Here is a 21,008-nt window from a genome sequence, read left to right on the forward strand (position 1 = left end):
GGTGGGGAGAGCAAGAGCAAATTGTATCTGTCGACTACCACCATCCCCTCCCCCAGAGGGGCCGGCCGAGCACTTTGCCAGGGCCAGTTTTGGTTCCCAGTCCGGCCCTATATATAGCGAGAATCTCATTGCTAATATGAAGCATTAGGACAAGCTACAGCCATCAATGTACACTTGAAGCACACCCAGACTCCGAACATCACCACCCAGTTTCATCAGAATGATGAAATGACACGTGCAAAGCTCCTAGGTTGGCCCATCTTTGCATTGCATTTTCAGTTAGCATAAAAAGTATCACGCTAAACTAACTTGCCGTTCAAACTTTCTTTGAAAGCAATGCGAGGGCAAGTCTAGTCACAGGCGCACAAGCCAGGGCAGAACTGCACGTTGATGAATTCAGGAAGCAAGTATTGGCTCTTCATGAGGTGGTATATGTCTCCAAAAGTTGGGTTGGACTTACACTGCCCGCCTGCAACATATTTGACTCCTGACCACCAGTTGAAGATCATCGTAGCATGGTGATAAACGTGCAGGAACGATATTTGGTCAAATTTCTTGCGCAGTATAAAAAATATCTGAAAGCGGAGAAGATGATTTTAATCAAGTGATCCATTTACTACAAACATTCTCAAAATCTAAACTAATGCTAAGCAAATATATACAGATCATTTCAGAAATAAAATACATTTTTTTCAGGGGGCATTTGTGTCCTTGACTATAGTACTATTACTAACTTCTGCTGTTGCAGTTCTCTAAAGCAATATGAATACATATACAACACATAAGGGCATACCATCTTATACGGCATCAGATTGGACACTTGGAATTAATATATACGTTTTGTAAGCAAATTTATAGTGATGATATGCCTGAAGATGTCCTAGTGCTGAACATATGATCGAGACAAGTGTGGACGATGAAGCACAAAGGAATATCCAAGGGGAGCTTGATTTAGCAGGCGTGCCTGGCACTATAATCTCAACACAGGTTCTCACCGTATCCAGCAGTTCGATGACCTTGGAGAAGAAAAACCACCAGCAAACTCTGGCCATCTGAATAAAAGAGATGGGGGAAAAGGCATTAGAGGTAAGCACAATTTAAGTACAAAGAGAACACATTACCATGCATAAAAAGCCCAAGTATGTGCAAAGGAAGCTCATCATATGGCGAGAATTAACTTGTACCCAGGCTCTTGGGAGATAGGTTTATGGAACTGGGCGCTTGCCTGCAGGGAGACATTTTGTATTAAATTCGGTCCTTTCTTGAAGGCCTCCAGGGACAGTTCTTTTGGTAACTAACCTGCTCATTAAAGGCAAGACTCCTCCTGGTGTGGGTCTGAAGGTACCAGATAGCACAAGGGTGGTACATACAGCATTTCAAGTTCATTATGGAAAAAATGGAAAAGGATATATACACTAAGCTACCACATTCATAAAATGCAAATTAAAGGCCAAATGTTACCGAAGAGGTAACCTACGTGAGTGAAAGGGGAGGCCTAACTACATTCCAAGAATCTGTGACCACTATGGAAGCCATTTTTAAAGATTCATAAAGGATTAAGTGAAAGAAACTTAGATGCCCATTTGACCATCAGGCATGCACCAGCGAGTGCTGGCTAAGGGACTCACGGTGTACTCTGGTGCAGGCAAATCCAAATTGGCCTCAACAGACCACTGTAAACATGAATGCTGCAGCTAAAACAATTTTAGAAAATAAGAGGACACTGTCTGGAACTCTTATTTCCAGTCCGAGAGAAAAATAATCACATTCATTATTTAAAGTGATGTTCCAAGAGCTAAAAAAGTAGGCACCAAAACCTAGTGGAAGCCCCCAAACAATGGGAAAGCACAACAAGGATAGGGGTGGGAGGGAAGGGCAAAAGGCCATGGATGGAAGCACTGGGCCTCGTGTGAGCACCTTAAGCAGTTAACAAGTACACCAGGGGCAGGGGAGGCACACCAGGCAGCTGGTAACATCTGTCACAGCGCAAGAGAATATACTATGGAAAGATCCGGTCCTACACATTTGAGACCTAAAAATGGCTGAGAGTGGGTATGTAGTAAAGAGCAATATTGGTTACTGGCAATGGCAGGTGTTGTTTTGCAACAGGAGTACGAAGGTTATCGATAGCAGTGTGAGGGTCTGAGTGAGGGTAGCCTCAAGAAATGTAAGGATCGGAGAGAAGAGCAAGCAGATTAATCTTCTACCAGGCGTAGAAAAGTAAAGTTCCCAACCAGTGAGAACTGGCAGGACGCCACAACAGAATACTGATATCTGGCACCACCTGTTGGGGACATACACCTCCAAACCATCTCGGGGAGAAACACCTCCAAACCACCTCGGTGAGAAACACCTCTAAACCACCTCGAGGAGAAACACCTCCAAAACATATCGGGGAGAAACACCTATCAACCACCTCGGGGAGATACACTTCCAAACCACCTCGGGGAGAAACACCTCCAAACCACCTCGGGGAGAAACACCTCCAAACCACTTCGGGGAGAAACACCTCCAAACCATCTCGGGGAGCAACACCTCCAAACCATCTCGAGGAGATACACCGCCAAACCATCTTGGGGAGAAACACCTCCAAACCACCTCAGGGAGCAACACCTCCAAACCATCTCGGGGAGAAACACCTCCAAACCACCTCAGGGAGCAACACCTCCAAACCATCTCTGGGAGCAACACCTCCAAACCACCTCGGGGAGATACACTTCCAAACCATCTCGGGGAGATACACCTCCAAACCATCTCGGGGAGAAACACCTCCAAACCACCTGGGGGAGATACACCTCCAAACCACCTGGGGGAGATACACCTCCAAACCACCTGGGGGAGATACACCTCCAAACCACCTCGGGGAGATACACCTCCAAACCACCTCGGGGAGCAACACCTCCAAACCATCTCGGGGAGCAACACCTCCAAACCATCTCGGGGAGATACACCTCCAAACCATCTTGGGGAGAAACACCTCCAAACCACCTCAGGGAGCAACACCTCCAAACCACCTCGGGGAGCAACACCTCCAAACCACCCCGGGGAGCAACACCTCCAAACCATCTCGGGGAGCAACACCTCCAAACCACCTCGGGGAGCAACACCTCCAAACCATCTTGGGGAGATACACCTCCAAACCACCCTCAGGGAGCTACATCTCCAAACCATCTCGGGGAGAAACACCTCCAAACCACCTCGGGGAGCAACACCTCCAAACCACCTCGGGGAGCAACACCTCCAAACCATCTTGGGGAGATACACCTCCAAACCACCCTCAGGGAGCTACACCTCCAAACCATCTCGTGGAGAAATACTACCAAACCACCTCGGGGAGATACACCTCCAAACCTTCTCAGGGAGACACCACAGGAAAGAGAGGAAACCTCCGAACACTATGATGCCAATAGCAGACCTCTCAGGCTTGTCTAGACCGAACTTAAGTCCGGATTACATTTCTATTACGCTTTTCCCTGCTTTAGACATTTTCAGAGCATGGTCTTCAGCAGTTTCTCTTCAACTCCTTCTCTCGCCTCAGTAAATATTATAATACACGTTATGGGTTCTCCTGTTATACCAACTCACTGACTGCAATATTGCTGGCTAGATGTCATCTCTTGCACCCTAAAGTGCTGAAATCTTTGCACAAGCGTACCATGCAGATATGTTCCCAATGTCCCTGTATACTGTACTACTCCCTTATTTACCCCTTCTTCATGTACATCTTCATCTAACCCCTCCTTCCCCCTACCCCTCCCTTTGATTTACAACCTGGCAGGACAAAGGCACGTTTACAAGTATTGTTTCACTATATTAGCTCCACAGTTCTTCTCCCAGGGGAGCCTTGTGTGTCCAGTCACACTTGGTTAAGGAGCGCACGGCCTGGCAGCGCACGTCAAAAATTAAAGGCATATCTGTGGGCTCGGATCTCATGCATGTTCCAGCTGGAAGGCTGCCAAGGACCCGCATTACACACGTGGGCAACAATGGGCTGCGTCTCACACATTATGCGGGTAACAATCAATGACGCGTCTGTCTGCAGTCGGCGACGTCGTCTTATTGTACAAGCGGTGCCCTTTGTGCGGCTGTGGCCTGTGGGTGAAAACTCTGCCCCTCCCCCCAGAATACAGTTTAAAGGGGCCCGGTCTGTGATCTTACCCGCAGTCCGAGCTCACTGTGGCTGTAGTCCACTGGCTGGCACAGGTAGCTGTAATTGGCACGAAGAGAAGTCACCAAGAACTAAAAACAAGAGAGGAAAAGGAATATTGAACAATGTGCTCGAGTTCTAGACTTCAGGTTGTTATACAATATCTGACTACACTTTGATCTGATCACGTAATGACCCCATGCAAGAATCCAGTGGGATACGTGAGTAAAGAGCCTAAAAGGATGGTCAGGTTAGTTTCTTCCCACCAACTTGAGGTGGGTTTCCCCGTTTCCATGGCTTGGGTATTATAGAACAAAGCAAATATGGTGGTTTGAGATGCTAAAACAGTTAATCTCACATTTAGTTTTCCAGCGGCGGCACTTGGATTTTACAAACTGCTGACGTCAGCACAGTATGCCCAGCCCCACAGCAGGGGCGGGACCGTTGGAGTCATGCCAAGTGCGCTGCAGGTACTGACTGACAAGGGGCAGAGGATTCCGTGACCCCAGGAGAAAGGCGGCGGTTCATCCACGGGAGAGAGGGGACGACTTTAAACGGATGTTAGTAGAAGTGAGCATGCATTAATTAACATTTCCACATGAAGAAAAAAATGTGGGGCTCACGCGTTTAGGGGTAAAAGGAAACAGAGGAGTGCTTTTTTTTTTTTAGTTTTATATAGCGCGAACTCGGGGGCATATTATCAAGAAACGGCGTTAATATTATCGTCGCTTTAGCGGCAGAAAACTGTGCGGCGATAATGGGCTTGATAATACGCCCTTGTGAATTCCCATAGAAGCCCATGTTCTGGTGTTAACCTGGGCTGCTATGGGAATTCACAAGGGCATATTATCAAGCCCATTATCGCCGCTTTAGCGGCAGATTCCTGCCGATAAAGCGGCGATAATTTTATCGCCTGTTCTTGATAATATGCCCCCTAGTTCTCCGGTCTAAAGTAGGCAGCTCTGGCCGTAACGACCCCACTCTCTTCCCCTTGAATTGTAGTGTAGGTCGTTCCAGGAACCCTGAGTGAGTGTGCAGGTCCGCGCCTATTTGGCTTTACAAAAGCAGGCGAGGTGACCATACTGTATTTAAAGAGCTGCCTGGTGATTTACGAACAAACACTTTCTATCAGTCAGTAATGGCCAGCGATCGAACTACATTTAAAAAAAGTATGGGAACTGTGATCCTGTGGAATGATGGCGGGGTAAGTGAGTGCGGGGGCGGGGCCAAAAACGTGACTGAAAAGAACAACATATGCTGTACATATTTTGTTGACCTTCATATAAAATAACACACACCTTATAAAATGAATACATGAAAGTTGAACAGATCACTGGGAAATGTACTTTTACAGTATAACACTTCGAATGGGTAATGTGATCATTACCGAAGTCTGTGTGTACCCAGAAAGCCACAGGAATGAATCCTGTTTGGTGCAGTGGGGAAGGGTAACCTGTTCATTTTTGGGCTTTGAGGTTTCAGCCTGTGACAGAAAGCACTGTAAATTAGTCGTTATTGTGACCTTTCATTACACACAGTATAAGGTAGTCTGTCACAAAATGCTAAAAAAGATGAAGATTTAGTATTTGAAAATGTGCTTCCAATAGATTTCAGCAATAAATATTCACATAGATCATAGTGCAAACATTTTCCTAGGTATCCTGAAACTCCACATCTCAGCTGTTAACATCCTTACAAGCACCCTTCAAAAAGAGTAATTATTGTCATCACTAAGTTATACTGGGTTCCAAGCAGCCTTTACATTTGCTAATTAACCAATTGCACATATTTCCATTTCTTTCAGGCAGCTTGTTCATTGGTGCTGCCTCTCCTTCCCTCGGCTCCATAGCGCAGGAGACTCTCTCCTTCCCATTTCAGCTTAGCCATTCACCTCTGCGGTCTAGTGATCCAGGTGAGACCGCGTTTACAGATTGGAGTTAACGCAATGGTTGTGCCTGTCTCGCATGGACATCATTTAGTGGTTGCAAGGGGCACCGGGGCCGCAGTTGCTACTCTGCCATTACCAACTCTGATCGGAAGATTCATGAAAGCAGCAGCAGGAGAAACTAAGCATTTGCAATGCAATCGGTCTCACATTTGTGAAAGTTAGAGCTCTTGGCGTTGAAAATGACAATGTTTTTTACTTTTGGTTTTGTATTTGCAGTGGAGTGATCATAATTCACTAGTACATGTTTATTAACTTAGGAAGCAGGTAAGACTGGTTACACAAGGAATTAAAGTTGTGACCTGGAAGTCTCTATGTGGAGGTCTCATTGTGGTCCCAGTTTCCATGTTTGTGAGGGCTTACCGAATTGGCAAACTAGCTAAAATGCATGTATTACGCTCTTTAGAGATATCTGGGCATGTGAACTGATTTGCATACCTGTATTTTTTTCGTGGCTGCGTGCACCATTCCTTCCTATAAGTCGTCAGTGAGTCATTTGGGGTGTCGCCCTTCTGCCACCATTAGCTTGGCAGGTGCTAACAGGGGCATGTGCTAAACGATTTCTTGGATGCACTTTATTATAGAGGGCACTATACCTGGACATTGGCAACTAGCCTGGCCCTATATTTGTAATTGATGTTTCCAGGGTGCACAGGAAGTATTTTTGCATTAACGGGTTTTGCTTACTTTCCAGTTGCATTAGGTTTTCCTGCGGGTTCGGTTTGGTTCTTGCAAAACGGTCCACAGGTGTTCCACCTGCTTAGAAAGTCCTGCGAAGAAGGACACGGGCATGGGGCACACAGTGGATTTTTTTCTCCGAATGGCGGTATTTTCAAGACTTACCCTTTGTGTGTACGCTCACAAGGAGGGTGTGAGTATGGGACTGGGCAGGTGTTATTAATGGAAACAAAGGAAGCCGTCGACTGGTTTTGAATTGCAAAGCCTACTGTGTACAAAACGTCACCTCTACAGTTCAAATGTCGCCCTGTTTATCCAACTAATGCACTGGCGTTGTTTGCCATCACATCTCTCAATAGAGTAAAGGTAAATATGCCAAATATGCCAATTGTGCGGCAAACTGTTATATATATATATAACCCCTAATTGTATAAAATGTCATTCATGGTATTATTGTTATCTTTGTACAATGTATTACGTATGTTTTATTTATGTATGTATTTGTGCAAAAAAGCCTTTCAAAAGAGACAATATAATTAAGGTAAAGGCTTTCCAAACCCCAGTAGCTTTGCACAACTCACAGTAGTCAGTTTATGTGCCACAAATTGTGGGGGGGGCTATAACAGTTCCATATGTCTCACTACACTTAGCATTGTTGCACCACTATTTGAATTACTTTTCATTATGCCTCATCTCGAGGAGTGGTTGAAGTGGGCAGGATCCGAGGGGCATGATGTGCCCATACTTTTTTTTTAAATTTGAGAAAAACAGTACCTCTACTTTTTGTGAAAAGACAACCGTCTTGGGACGGTTAATCCCCAGAATTGAAATGATGCAGCTGAAATGTAAGGCAGGGAAACTCCTGTGCTGTGAAACCGAGGAAGGGGCAGACAACTAAGCTAGCCTTCTTAGAAATATAAAGGTGCACAACTGGTTAATCTGCAAATGTAAAGGGTTCTTGGAAAGTGGTATTGGCGTTACTTGATAGAACCACTTGCAGCTTTCTGGTGACACTGATGTTATCTTTTTGAGTGGTATGGAAGGAGAGACACCAGCTGAGCTGTGAAGTCTGTGCTTTTAAAGGACAGTTATAAAAATAATTTACACTACATACAGGCTTAGTATTATGAAAATCCATATTTTGAAAGGACTTTTTTTTTATCTTAAACCTTTTTGTGCATTTTGTAGCAGCTCTTCTACTATGTATAATGCAAGTTTACAATGATGAATTACATATTCACAGTGCTTTTTGTCACAGGCTGGGACCTTGTAGCATTTAAAATATACAAGTCACTACTCTCCACTCCATCAACAAGGACTTAATTATCTTGTTCTTTGGTTACAGACACAGACCACTACATTGCATTAACTGATAGAGGTTACAAAATGTACAATAGTGCATTTCACACTGATTAACTAAACTTGCATGTATTTTTCATTTAAGGTGTGCTATTTTATATGTAGGTACTTGAAGGTGAAAGAACAAAAAGAGTTTTTTAGCCACACCTTTGACCCTTCCTCCACACTCACTCAACCCCATTGCGCTCAGCATCACAGTTCCCATACTTTAATGCACTTCCACTGCTGATCTCGAGTGGTAGTACTTACCTCAAAAAACATGTAGACTGATAGGGAAACCAGGGCAAAGTTATAGGTGATGAGCACACTGGTCAGCTTGAGAGGCTCCCGGTTCTGCATCATGCGTGGGCCAAAAACCACCACCAGGAGGTAGAGTGAGAAGATGAGTGCCACAGGTACAGGAGAGTACACCAACAGCCACGGGTCCGTCCGCTTGTCTGGAATGGGAAAAACAAGCACACGTAAAAAACCTGAAGGCCCAAGGCCATCACTTTTAATGTGTACACTCTATATAATGGCTGGGGCGCCTTTTAACTCTCCCCCACTATTCTGGATATTAAAGCACATATGGATGCAGTTACTATGGCCAAGGAGACACAGGGGTTCCCGGGATTAAAGTGACCCACTACTCCGCCATACACCCACCCCTCCGTCGGACATCCACAAATGACTTAGTGTTAGAAATTGGGTTTCTGGATGGCAGAGGTATGCACCCTGTCTAGGCAGGAACCCCAATCCCAATCAGGGTAAGTGAGGTACACAGTAGAAGATCACCTGTGCTCACCCTCTGGTAGCTTCGCGCAGAGCAGTTAGGCTAATCTAAAGAGTTAATGTGTAAAGTATTTGTGTACAGACACACAGTAACAAAAAGAAAACACCACAACAAAACTCCACACAGTTTAGAAAAATAGATTATTATATTCTGAACAAAACAAGACTAAAATGACAAACATCAAATAAGTATAAGTCAAGATATAAAAATTTAAAGAATAAGTGAAAAATAGTGCTTAAAAGCAAGTAGAACTTCGGAGTCACTGAAGGTCTCACTGGACCGGGACAAATTCAAGAACTCTGGCCACCTGTGCAGGCTGATTACTGGACTCACTCAGGGCCCACTAAGCAGAGTAACTTAATTCTTGAGACAGAACGAAATGCAGTAGCGGCGAGGCGTCGGGTCCATGAACCAAATGCCTAGACCAGTACGCAAGGGTGTTGCACTGGATTAATCCAGGCTGGAGACGATGTGTTGATCATCTCCACATGCTGCAGACGATGCACTGATCCCTGAAGCGGTGATTCCAGAGGCGCTGCGGCATGCACAGTGCTGTGCACCTGTTCCAGGCCTCGCAGCAGCAGTGATGCATCGATCCTGAATGTCGCAGCTGGCGATACATCGGAGTACAATCAGGGCAGAGACGTTGAAGCACTGGTTCTGGTAGTTGCAGCACTTTAAATTCACAACAAAGGGCCCTGGACTGGATTAGCACCACTTGGCAGATCAGGTTGTACAGAAAATAAAGGTGAGGTCCTGAGATGAAGTTGAAAGGTGAAGTCTTTGATATTTCTGAGACTTCATCAACAGGAGGCAAGCCAACAAGCCCTTAGTTACACTTAAGACCTTAGGCTGTAGAGAGCAGGGGCAGTCCTTCTCATTTTCAGGCAAGAAGCAGTAATCAGCAGGCCAACACAGCAAAGCTGTTAGCAAAGTGACAGTACCCATAGCTCTTCTTCCTGTAGGACGTCCTTAGTTCCAGCAGACAGGCAGAAGACTACAAATAATTTAAGTAAGAAAATACCAACTTTCTAAAAGTTGCATTTTTAGAACTGCAATCTAAAAAAACAAATTCACCAAAATATGTGTTTTTAAATTGCGAGTCCAGAGACACCAAAAATGTTTTTTCTATCTTTTCCTTATTGGAAGCTACACTAAAATGTTACAAGGCAGCTCCTCTGGTATTCTATCGGAGAGCTAAGCCTTGCAGTAGTGAAACAATTTCACTACTAGGACATGTAAAACTTTAAAGTACATGTCCTACCTTTTAATTACACTGCACCCTGTCATTGGGCTGTCCAGGGCCTACTCTAGGTGTTACTTATGTGTAAAAAAAAGGAAGGTTTGGGCCCAACATGTTTAAAGGGCTACTTATGTGGGTGGTACAATCAGTGCAGCAGGCCCACCAGTAGCATTTGATTTATAGGCCCTGGGCATATGTAGTGCACTGCACTATGGACTTGTAGGTAAACCAATTATGCCAATCAGGGATAAACAAATTGTTATCTCATTTTAGATACAGAGCACATGTACTTTAGCACTGGTCAGTAGATAAAACGTGCAAAGAGTTCTACGAAGTTCAGCAAAACAGTCCAAAACAGGAGGTCAGAAAGCAAAACATTAGAGGAAACCACGCCAAGGATGCCAGGTCTAACACATAGCCTGAGACCACCTTTTGGAGTCAAGGGTCGTATTTTATTAGACACCCAAAACATTATTCACATTAAAATGTCAATAAACACCACAACATTTTGCACAGTAACCACATTTCCTATTTATATTTGTTACAAAAGTAGCGTGTCCTTAACAGAGCCCCTAATAACATTAGAGTTTCTTAAACATAACTACTTTGTTCCTGTGCAACCGAAAGAGAAAAACAGTTCCTGAGTGAGATCATGACTGGCTCCCTGACCCATCCTTTTCCTTTCCGCCCCCATGCCACCGGGCAGGAGCCTCCATATGGAAGATCCCACCTTCCCACTCCCCCTCCGGGAGCTTTTGTGCAGGAAGAAAGATACATATTCACAAACACCTAAATGAAACACCCTAAACCTGGAATTATTTATGAAAAGAAAAGCTATAGGCACAAAACAATGGCAATAGAATTTTCAACGCCCTTTCCAAGGGTGTTTTGACTTGTGAGGTTATAGAAGTGGCAAAAACATCCCAGTGTAAAATAATATTAGCTATAAGGGTCTAAGAAAGGGTTTTTAGTAGGTTATAGAAAAGGGCGCACAGCTGAGTATTGACACAATATTATTTCGTAATTTTATGGTGAATATGAGGTGCAACATTGGGTGAGGGGATAAGCCCTATAACCCCTCAATGTAGTGTCAGTCAAAACAGACACTGTATACAGTAATTTTCAAGACCCATGCACACTCTAAACAGTAAACAAAACTGTCAGTGTAGACATTTTAGTACAATAGGAGACAAAGCGTTAGATTGCAAATAAGTAATCAACCAGCAGACACGTGTTTCGTCGCGCCCTGAGGAGTCGCGGGAAGATTGTCCCAGACGCGACGAAACACGTGTCGGCTGGTTTCCTTGAACATTAAAAAACACCCTTTTCTCAAGAATGATTCCAAGAATATTGATTACTTATTTGCAATCTAACGCTTTGTCTCCTATTGTACTAAAATGTCTACACTGACAGTTTTGTTTACTATTTAGAGTGTGCATGGGTCTTGAAAATTAAAATAATATTAGCACTGGGTATAAGATATTTGTTTGCGCCAGATTATAACTTCAGTAGAAGTATATATTATGTTTCTTATTAACCGATTAAAGATTATTTTGACTGACTGATTTCAGTACAAAGGTTTGGAAAATAGTGTGAACACGTGATCTCTGGTAGCTTTTTTTGTGTGCTGTTGCACCTTGCCTGACGTTTCTTATAAACAGTTACTACCAGATGTAAGCTGGGAATCACTGCCTGAGTAAATGCAATTTAAAAACATGGTTTCGAGCACAAACTAAATTCCTACATATCTCACCAAGCCAGCATCACTGAAATCATCCCCCTTGTCTACGAAGTACAGTCTGCCTGCATGCAGAGTACCCCCACTAAAGGGTAAACTTCTGGGTCTTTTTACAAGGATAACCTGCTCCAAAATTAAGCACCCCATAGCAAAATACCTTGAGGGAACAAGCATTGGGAAAGCCAATCGTTCTCGCTTTCGGTACCTAATGGCCTTGCCAATGGTTTTTAGCTATGCTGCACGCTGCATAGCTACGTCCCCCCCCGCCCCCCAAAAAATACTTTGATAAATTGATGTGCAACACATGCGTGCACCAACAATATGATGCAGGATTTTTTTCTTTTCTTTTTTAGATACTTATCCGAGTTGGATAGGTAACTTAAAAAAAATGATAAGTGCAAAATAGTTTTTTAAAAAGGTGGTCAGGGAGGTGCAGAATCTACTGGTGGGAGTGGAAACAACATTGGGGAGGCCAGGAGTGGGGGGGGGGGAATCAACAAGGGGTTGGGGTTGGGGAAAGCAACATGCAGGGCAGAGGAGGAAGAAAGCACTAGTAGGAGAGAAGAGTTCGCAGGTGTTGGAAGCAACAGGGTGAGTGCAACTTGGAAGGGACAGGGAGAAGCGCACGGGTGACAGAGATTAACATGAAGTGCATGTGGAGAAAGCAGATGAGGGAGGCAGCTCAAAAGCACACGCACTCTCGTGCAGTGCTTTTCACAAAATAAAATAGTTCTCAAAAAGCAAGCAGTGAGGGGGCGTGGCTTCGCGGGCGAAGATGGTGGACACAGCCTTCTAGAGCTCCCACCAGCCCGACAACCATCCGTTGACTTATCCTGGCTCCCGGCCCCGACCTGAAGCCCACACCTGGAGTAATTGTGCCTGACACCGGGGGGCATCATCCGGTGCAGAGTGTGGCGTTCCCGGGGCCCTCTGCAGCGGAGCTGGCGGCGGAAACAGCCTGCGGCCTAGTCCCGGCGAGTGAAGCCGGGTCCTCCATTTTGGCGCCTACCCGGACGGGAGTTCTTCGTGCGGGCCGGCCGCACCACTGTATGCTCCTAGCCCGGAGCCACTGATCGGCGGCGGAGCTGTGGGGGTTCCATCTGTGCCGTCCCCTGCTGCGCCTGTGACGGCCCGTGTGGCTAGATCGCCGGAAGAGGGCTGCGGCCTATCCAGAGACCGAGAGACCGGGGCCTCGAGTTTGCCGGCTCCTGGCCACAAAGAGGAGTATCCGGTGGCGGCCCTGCCCTGTGAGACTGGATAGAGCTGCGGCGTTTCCTTGGACCACGGGCCAGAAGACGGCCGGAAGATCCAGCAGGTGTGCCGCCCGAGCCCTGGGGGTCCCTGTGAGTCCCTGCAGCAGTGTGGACAGTGACGACGTGAGGGAAGTGAGTGATCCTCCGGGGTCCATACTGTGCGTGCGGTGCCCGGGGGCTGCCCGGTGTGCTTGGACTGTGTGGAGAAGGGGCCCCTAGTGGATTTGGGCTGGCAGCCAGTTGCTGAGTGGCCGGGAGTGGAGCTGCGAGGCCCCCTGTGGAGCAGTGTCCAGTCCAGGGGTCCCGCAGCGCGGAGACAAGACCCGGCAGGGGCCACGGTGAGCACCTTCAACGGGAGGGCGGACCGGTGTACTGTCTGGGATGCCCCCCAGCGACCGACAACGACTGTGTGGAGGAGCTGTGCACCCGGGGGCAAGAGAGACATTCGAGTGGTACCTCCTGGGTCATTACTGGTGGTGTGGGGTGTCTGTGCTACGGCGCCTTGCTACTACCCTGCAGACAGCCTCCCAGTGCGCTTCGGACATGATCAGGGGCGGAGGGGGCAGCGGGACCACCAAGCAGGGGCCCATAGATAAATTCACCGGGCCGAGTGGGGGCTCTGGAGCATCTGGAGGCGGTCAAGGGACAGGGCCGGACAATGCAGCGCTCATGGCAGCAATCACTCAATCCAGGGACATGCTAGATGCCAAAATCGGGGCGGTTGGGGCAGACGTGACCCTGCTGCGCCAGGACCTGCGCAATGCGGTGACACGTATCACGGAGGCCGAATCCAGAATCTCGGTGGTGGAGGAGGACATGGGGGCCCTGAAGAAGAAGCTGGCAGCGATGGAAAACGTCCAGAGAGGCCTAGCGCTCCGCGTGGAGGATGCTGAAGGGCGGGCGCGCAGGAATAACCTTCGATTTGTAGGTTTTCCCGAAGGATGTGAGAAGAGGAATATGGAACTCTTCTTGTCCCACTGGCTGGAGAGCTGGCTCTCTCCGGATGTTCTATCACGCTGTTTCGTGATAGAGCGCGCACATAGAGCCCTGACGCAGAAGCCACCTGCGGGGGAGCGGCCGAGGCCGGTGATAGCAAAAATCCTGAATTTCCATGACAGGGATACTATTCTACGAGAAGCGAGGGCGAAGGACTCACTTCTATTTGAGAATCAGAGGATCATGATCTTTCCGGACTACACTAGAATTGTGCAACAACAACGACACTCATTTCTGGCTGCCAAGGCAAAATTGCGTGGTCTGAAAATCCAATACTCCTTACTTTATCCGGCCCGCCTCCGGGTGGTGTTCCAGTCGCGGACCCACTTCTTCGATACCCCGGAGGCGGTCTTTCAATGGACACACGAGACAGTGAGAGTCCGGCCGCATGCCCAGCCTGGCTTGAACCCGGGTCAGTCAAGGGAGCCTTTGCAGGAGCGGGATGGACAGAGTGTACGGGGCAAGAGACACAGACGATCTAGATCACGGAAGCGTTCCTCTTCTCGCAGTGGGAAACAAGACGGCGCACCTGCGGACTCTGCCCACTCCGGAACTGATGATTGAGGACCTTCGGGGAGTGAGTTTGTCTGCCGATGTCACAGGCTCCCGCTGGGAGGAATTGCATAGCTGTGCCTTGCTGAACAGACAGTTGAACGCTCAGCGTATGGCCACCGCTCGCTTTACATACTGCTGATGTGTGGGGCAGCGGGTTGGGGTTCGGGGAGCTGGTATGCAGGGGCTCCTTGCCCCCTATGCGGGTGGGATTGGCGGGAGGGGGTTCTTTTGATTGAGTGGTATGTTGGGATCCATTGGTATGGTTGGCCTTGGGCGCTCTGTTATGGGCCCGAGGTTGCCCATGCCGCGACAGATACTTCAGAGTTCTATGAGGTATAGGGGTGGGGGGCGGGGGACGGGGGTTTGGGAGTTGAGGGAAATGTTCTGGGAGGGTGTGGGTAGGGGGGTTTGGGGTGGTTGGTGGGGGGTGCATGTGATTCCTAATGCCTTGCTATTGACTATGCTGTGCGCCTGGGCCTGGTGCTGGGTGCTTCTATGTTGTGTCCCCTTGGATTATGGCTGATGCGTCCCTTCAGGGGCTCCCCAAGGAGTCCATGCGCATAAGGAGTTGGAATGTTAGAGGGATGCTGGATAAAATCAAGAGGGGGCGATTTTGAGGTGGGGGAAAAGAGAGGCAGCAGATGTCTTGCTGTTGCAAGAAACACACATGATGGGGACGAAAGTGCTTAGCCTGCAAAGATTTGGTTACAAACAGGTTTTCCATGCTGGGTTTTCTAGGGGCTCCAGGGGGGGTCGCCATCTTGGTCCATCATAGGTTGGCATACGTCCATGAGCGGCAGTGGATAGACCCGCAGGGCAGGTACGTTTTTGTGAAGGGTATGGTGGGTACGGAGTCCGTTGTGTTTGGAAGTATCTATGCCCCCCCCCATTGCAGTGGTCCCTGGCTGAGAGGTTGTTTGCGGTGTGGGCGGAAATCCCTGAGTCCCTGGCAGTGCTGGGAGGAGATTGGAATGATGTGATGGACGTCTGGATGGACCGTCAGCGACCGAGGGAGACACAAACTGCTGCTGCCCCTACCCGACTGAGTGCGATGGTGGAAGGGTTGGGCTGGGTGGATGTCTGGCGCCACATGCATGCTAAGGCCCGAGAGTATACTTATGTTTCTGCTGTGCATGGTTCCTTCTCGCGGCTGGACTATGTTTTTGTGCCCTGTGCGTGTTTGAGTAGAGTGCGGGAGGCGGGTATCCTGCCCAGGGGGCTGTCTGACCATTCCCCGGTGGCCGTGGAGGTTGAATTACATAGGAAGAGACAACCGTTCAGATGGAGGATGTCTTCGTGGCACCTTCAGCAACCTGACTATGTACCGCATATGCGGGGTGCGATCGCCCATTATTGGCGAGAAAACCTAGTGGCGAACATGGACGTGACGGTGGTCTGGGAAGCCATGAAGCCTACCTTGAGGGGAATCGACATAGCGTGGTGCGCAGCGGCCCGTCGCCAACGTCGAGAGGCCATAGTTGCGGCAGCAGCGCAGGTGGTGTCGGGGAGAGGGGGATGATGTGGCGGTGCGGCTGCTCCTGCAGGCACAGCAGTCCTACGCGTCCGTGTTGCTCGATGAGGCCAGACAGGCATGGCTGGCCACGCGGAGTAGAGTAGATCAGTGGGGAGACAAGTCCTGTACTATGCTCCATAGGCTATGTCAACGCACCCTGCAGCCACTTACTCTACCTGGACTCACGGATGGGGATGGTGTCGCTATGACGGACCCGGCTGAATTGGCGGCGAGTTTTGCCGAATATTATATGGGGCAATATGCGCCGCAGGATTGCCTTCCGGCTGACGCGGTCGATAAATTTATTGCCGACCTGCCCCAGAGGGCAGTTTCCGCTGAGACAAGAGCGGCGCTGGACCTCCCACTCACGGCCGAGGAACTGGGGGATGCGCTGGGGCAGCTCAACACCGGGAAGGCACCTGGACCGAGCGGCTTCCCGTGTGAATTCTATAAGAAATTCCAACTCCAACTGGGGTCCCATTACAGGGCTGCACTGGAGGCGGCACGGGACCTGGGTCGACTGCCAGCTGACTGGCGCCATGCTGAGGTGGTGGTGTTTCAGAAGCCGGGCAGGCCCCCTGACCGACACGACTCGTACCGCCCTATCTCTCTGCTCAATATCGAAGCTAAACTGCTGGCCAAGGCATTGGCGAACCGTCTTCTCCCATACGTAACTGCTCTGGTCCACCCGGACCAGGCTGGCTTTATGCCGCGTAGAGCAACACGGCACAATATCAGATGAGCGCAGGCAGCTGTGGATGCAATGGGGGCCACCGGGGAGCGGGCGGCCTTGCTGTTGGCGGATATAGATAGGGCTTTTGATTCTGTGAGTTGGTCCTATTTATTTGCGCTCCTGCCTCGACTGAATCTCGGCCCGGTGTTTATCTCGTACATCAAACTGCTATATACGGATATCACAGCATCCGTGCGTGTTTCAGGAGCGGTGTCGGAGAGGTTTCCAATCGGTCGGGAAACCCGTCAGGGATGCCCGCTGTCCCCGTATTTATTTGCATTAGCCATGGAGCCCCTGGCCTCTTTGGTACGCATTGACGCGCAGCTACGGGGCTTTGAGTGGGATGGGGGACTCACCGACAGGATCGTGCTCTACGCAGACGATGTCCTCTTTTTCCTCACGGATTTAAACAGGTCGGGGCCCGAGTGTTGGAAATCATGCGCATTTTTGGCGAAGTGTCGGGCCTCTGTCTTAACCCGCGTAAGTCCACCCTCTGGGTGCTGGGTAACGGGGCAGCTGCAGGCTCTTGGGCGTCGGCCTTACAGGTGGCGGCCGGGGGCCTGATGTATCTTGGAGTGTTCCTGTCCGAGTCAGCGATGATCTCATGGGAGCGTAACGTGATGCCGGTTTGGGAGAAGGTACAGACGGATATTAAAACATGGTCCCGGATGCCTCTTACCATATATGGTAGGTCCGCGATATTTAAAATGGTCGTACTTCCGTGCCTTCTATATCAGCTGCAGAATCATCCGCACCAGATCGCGTCTCAGTGGTTCCGGCAGGTCAATTCTGTCCTAGGCCGCTTTTTGTGGGCCAGGGGGGTGGCTAGGGTGGCGCTGCGCATCTGCTTCCTGTCCACGTACTGTGGTGGTCTTGCTACATCGGACTTACTGTCCTATTACCAGGCCTCCCATTTGCTCGTGCTTAATGAATGGTGGTATGGGGACGGTGGAGACCCGGCGTATGCTCTAGAACGCTCACTGATGGGGGACAACACGCTGCACACCATCCTTTACTCGGCCAGATTGAGGAGGCGGCTGCCGTGCGCCACGCAGGTGGTATTTGCGGTTTGGCGACAAGCGCTACGTCGCATGGGCTGGTGGGGTAGATTGACGGCGGAGACCCCGTTGTGGCACAATGGCCGGCTCCCCGCGCTGGCCTCCCTAGTGGGGTTTGGCAGCTGGGATTCTATCGGGATCTCTTCGCTTGGAGATGTTATGTCTGGAGTGACTCAAGTCGTTCCAGGAGCTTAGGGACGAATTCCATATGCCCAAGACCCAATGTTTCAGGTACTTGCAGGTTCGCCACGCGCTCGCGCCTAGTCTGGTTGGTTTGGAGTCGCTGCCGGAATTCAGCCCGGTGGAAGCGAAAGTTTTCATGGGCGACCTCGGAGATAAGAAGGTCTCCCGCATCTACCAAACACTGGTCACTCATTGATCCTCTTCCCTACTCCCGTTGAGGGAAGCCTTGGAAAAGGATGTCGGACCCCTCGATGAAGATGACTGGAGGGAGGCCCTGGAGTCCCCGCGTGGGTCAGCTATCGCGGTGCGACTCCGATTGATACAATTTAAATATTTGCATAGGGCTTACTATACGCGGGAGCGGTTGTGGAAAGCGGGTCTGATTGCGTCCCCGGAGTGCCTGCGGTGTGGAGTTGAGGGGGGTACCCTGTTGCATACAGTATGGTCTTGCGCTGGCCTGACGAGGTTCTGGAATGGTGTATGGAACTGCCTGTCGGAGATGCTGGGATGGGATCTCCCCCGCACCCATCGCCTGGGCCTTCTCCATGTACTGTAGGGTGTGGGCGGGAATATCTACAAACGTCACCTTTTGTTACTGGGCCGGGTTGTGGCCAAGCGGGACTTGGCACGTGCATGGAAGGATGAGCGGGCTCCCCCACTGTGTGCATGGAAGGCTGGACTGGACTATTTCATGGGGTTAGAGCGCCCAGTGTTTGAAGCCAGGGGATGCCCCCGCAAACACTACAAAATTTGGAAAAGGTGGGCCGACTATAGGGATTTGGTTTTAGAGCCACCAGCAGTACCTGACGATGGTCCGGACTTGGACAATGAATAACAGGCCTGGGGAGGCGCATGGCGCCTGGCATGATATCAACAGTTACTGGAGGCTTATTGTGATCACGTGCACTGGGTTAGGGAGGGATAAGAGGTGGGTAGATGGGTCGCTGGGTGGTTGTGGGTGGTGGGGAGAGTTGGGGGGGTCGTTCTTTTTATTGATTGGGTTTACAAGATGCTGAACCATGTGTTGCTTTCTGGCAGTGATCTCCTGACTGTGGAGAGCTGTGATATGCCTTGACCTGATCAATTAATAAAATCTGTTTTGAAAAAAAAAAAGCAAGCAGTGAAAGCAGGGATGCCAAACCAATCAAAAGACAGGTAAGGAGTCAATGTTCCATGGGACGCAGAAACACAATATTATCAGGCAGGGACATGAATAAAAAGCAGTTAAATGAGAGAGACAGGAAAGCCAACAAATGGTAAGCAATGAGCGTCCTCCAAGCCTCTCAATGTTCTAGAAAGCCACAAAATGTCTCCCAACAGACAGCGCATATTCCATTCTAGTGCATTCTACCTAAAGCGGGAATGGAAACAAAAACAATGGGTAATAGGAAACAACCAGATAGGCAAGAGAAGAAGGAAGGGAAAACATATAAGGAAACGCAAGAGGTAAACCGTAAGGGTTTCCAGTAGAAGGTTCACCCCTACACTACCTACAGCTCAGGAAAACCATGCTTTGGGTGATCAGCCAGTGCCAGTGGGTCAGACCCTAGAGGAAGAGTCCTATAAGCAGGACAAGGCCTCATAAAACAGAGGAAGCTCCAGAGCTCAAGGATATGCACAGGTTCCATATGCCGCTTCCATGCACTCCCTTTCAGACTTGCACGTCTAAATTACCCTTTTGTCACGCAAACATATTAGAACAGCAAAGTAAGCACACTGTGATGCAGTTCACTTGATCTACTGGTGATTTCATCCTTTTTCTAACCTCTCTGTAGTGTATTACCATCTTTAAAATTAATCTGGTTATTCAGCACGGAAACTAGACATTAGCATCCACAACCTGGCTTGGGAAATCAGATAGCAGCTATTTGTTAAAAACAGAGTTTACTGCCTAACTTTGAATTTTGACATTTCATTCAACCTCAGTCTCCAAGGTGGATGAAGTTGCTGCCTCATCTTTGAAGTTTGAAGTATATGGGTTCGAAAACCCATATACCTTGAAAAACCTTGAGGAGCCACCGACTCACTTCCGGCTTTCTTCTCCAGCGCTGGGTCTCCGTCAGCTGTACCATCACATATGTCATATCGTATCTGCATCTGACAAGTCAATCACTTTGGAGACAGCCCAGTGAAGGTGACTGTTGTGCATAAAAAGTGGAACGCATGCTCTATGAACTTCTATGGGAATAGATATGCAAGCCTAGAGAAGCTGTTTCTATGAGATACGCAGGCAAGATGATGGCTCTTCGTGCATAAATGGTCCTCTGTCAGGGAAATATATTGTCAAAGTAAATGCAGGCATTTCAGACATAGTGTTCTCCTCTTACCTCCATTCTCCAGGGCCCAGCTGTAAAAATCCTGCATCTTCTGCCAAGTAGAAGTCATCTTCCTTACTGTGGCTCAGTGACACCTTGGTGTTGACAAAGCAGATATTAAACATATGGATGAAATTGTGTTATTGAAAAATTGTCTATAAATTGAATGAGGTAAATGAGACTAAACATCACGAGGGCATTTAGGGGGAAACAGACTCCTTTCAACACCCTGATTCCTAAATATGATATTGATAGCGCGAGGGGCAAAGGTGCTGTGAACCCTATATTGCTTTCTGTAGCACATGTGCGTCAAATATTTAAAAGTCATCTGTATTAAAATTCAAATACATTGCAGACTCTACAAATGTGTTGGCTACAATAAAGCTGAAATGACTGAGTAATTATAGGTATATTTTTTCATTGGGGTTTTATAGTTTAAATCATGAGTGCCCGTACAGGAAAAGAGAGTATATTCTGGTCCTAACAGGTATCAAAACAAAGCGGCACAGCTCATCATGGT

At 48.5% G+C, this 21,008-nt stretch overlaps 1 protein-coding gene across 2 annotated transcripts in view; it reads right to left on the reverse strand.

The window, feature by feature from the left end:
- The window catches only part of LOC144768733 (very long chain fatty acid elongase 4-like), a 101,852-nt gene that overhangs the window by 22,921 nt on the left and 57,923 nt on the right, over nucleotides 1–21,008 (reverse strand). For both annotated transcript variants that reach the window (XM_078652617.1, XM_078652616.1), the window contains exons 3-7: nucleotides 20,501–20,583; nucleotides 8,379–8,566; nucleotides 4,159–4,239; nucleotides 996–1,052; nucleotides 461–575 (exon numbers count right to left, since the gene is read on the reverse strand). In XM_078652617.1, the coding sequence (XP_078508743.1) occupies nucleotides 461–575; nucleotides 996–1,052; nucleotides 4,159–4,239; nucleotides 8,379–8,566; nucleotides 20,501–20,558 (499 nt within the window). In that variant the 5' untranslated portion in view covers nucleotides 20,559–20,583. The remainder of the gene's footprint in view (nucleotides 1–460; nucleotides 576–995; nucleotides 1,053–4,158; nucleotides 4,240–8,378; nucleotides 8,567–20,500; nucleotides 20,584–21,008) is intronic.

The sequence above is a fragment of the Lissotriton helveticus genome, chromosome 7 (genome assembly GCF_964261635.1).
Source record: "Lissotriton helveticus chromosome 7, aLisHel1.1, whole genome shotgun sequence".
Lineage (NCBI taxonomy): Eukaryota > Metazoa > Chordata > Amphibia > Caudata > Salamandridae > Lissotriton > Lissotriton helveticus.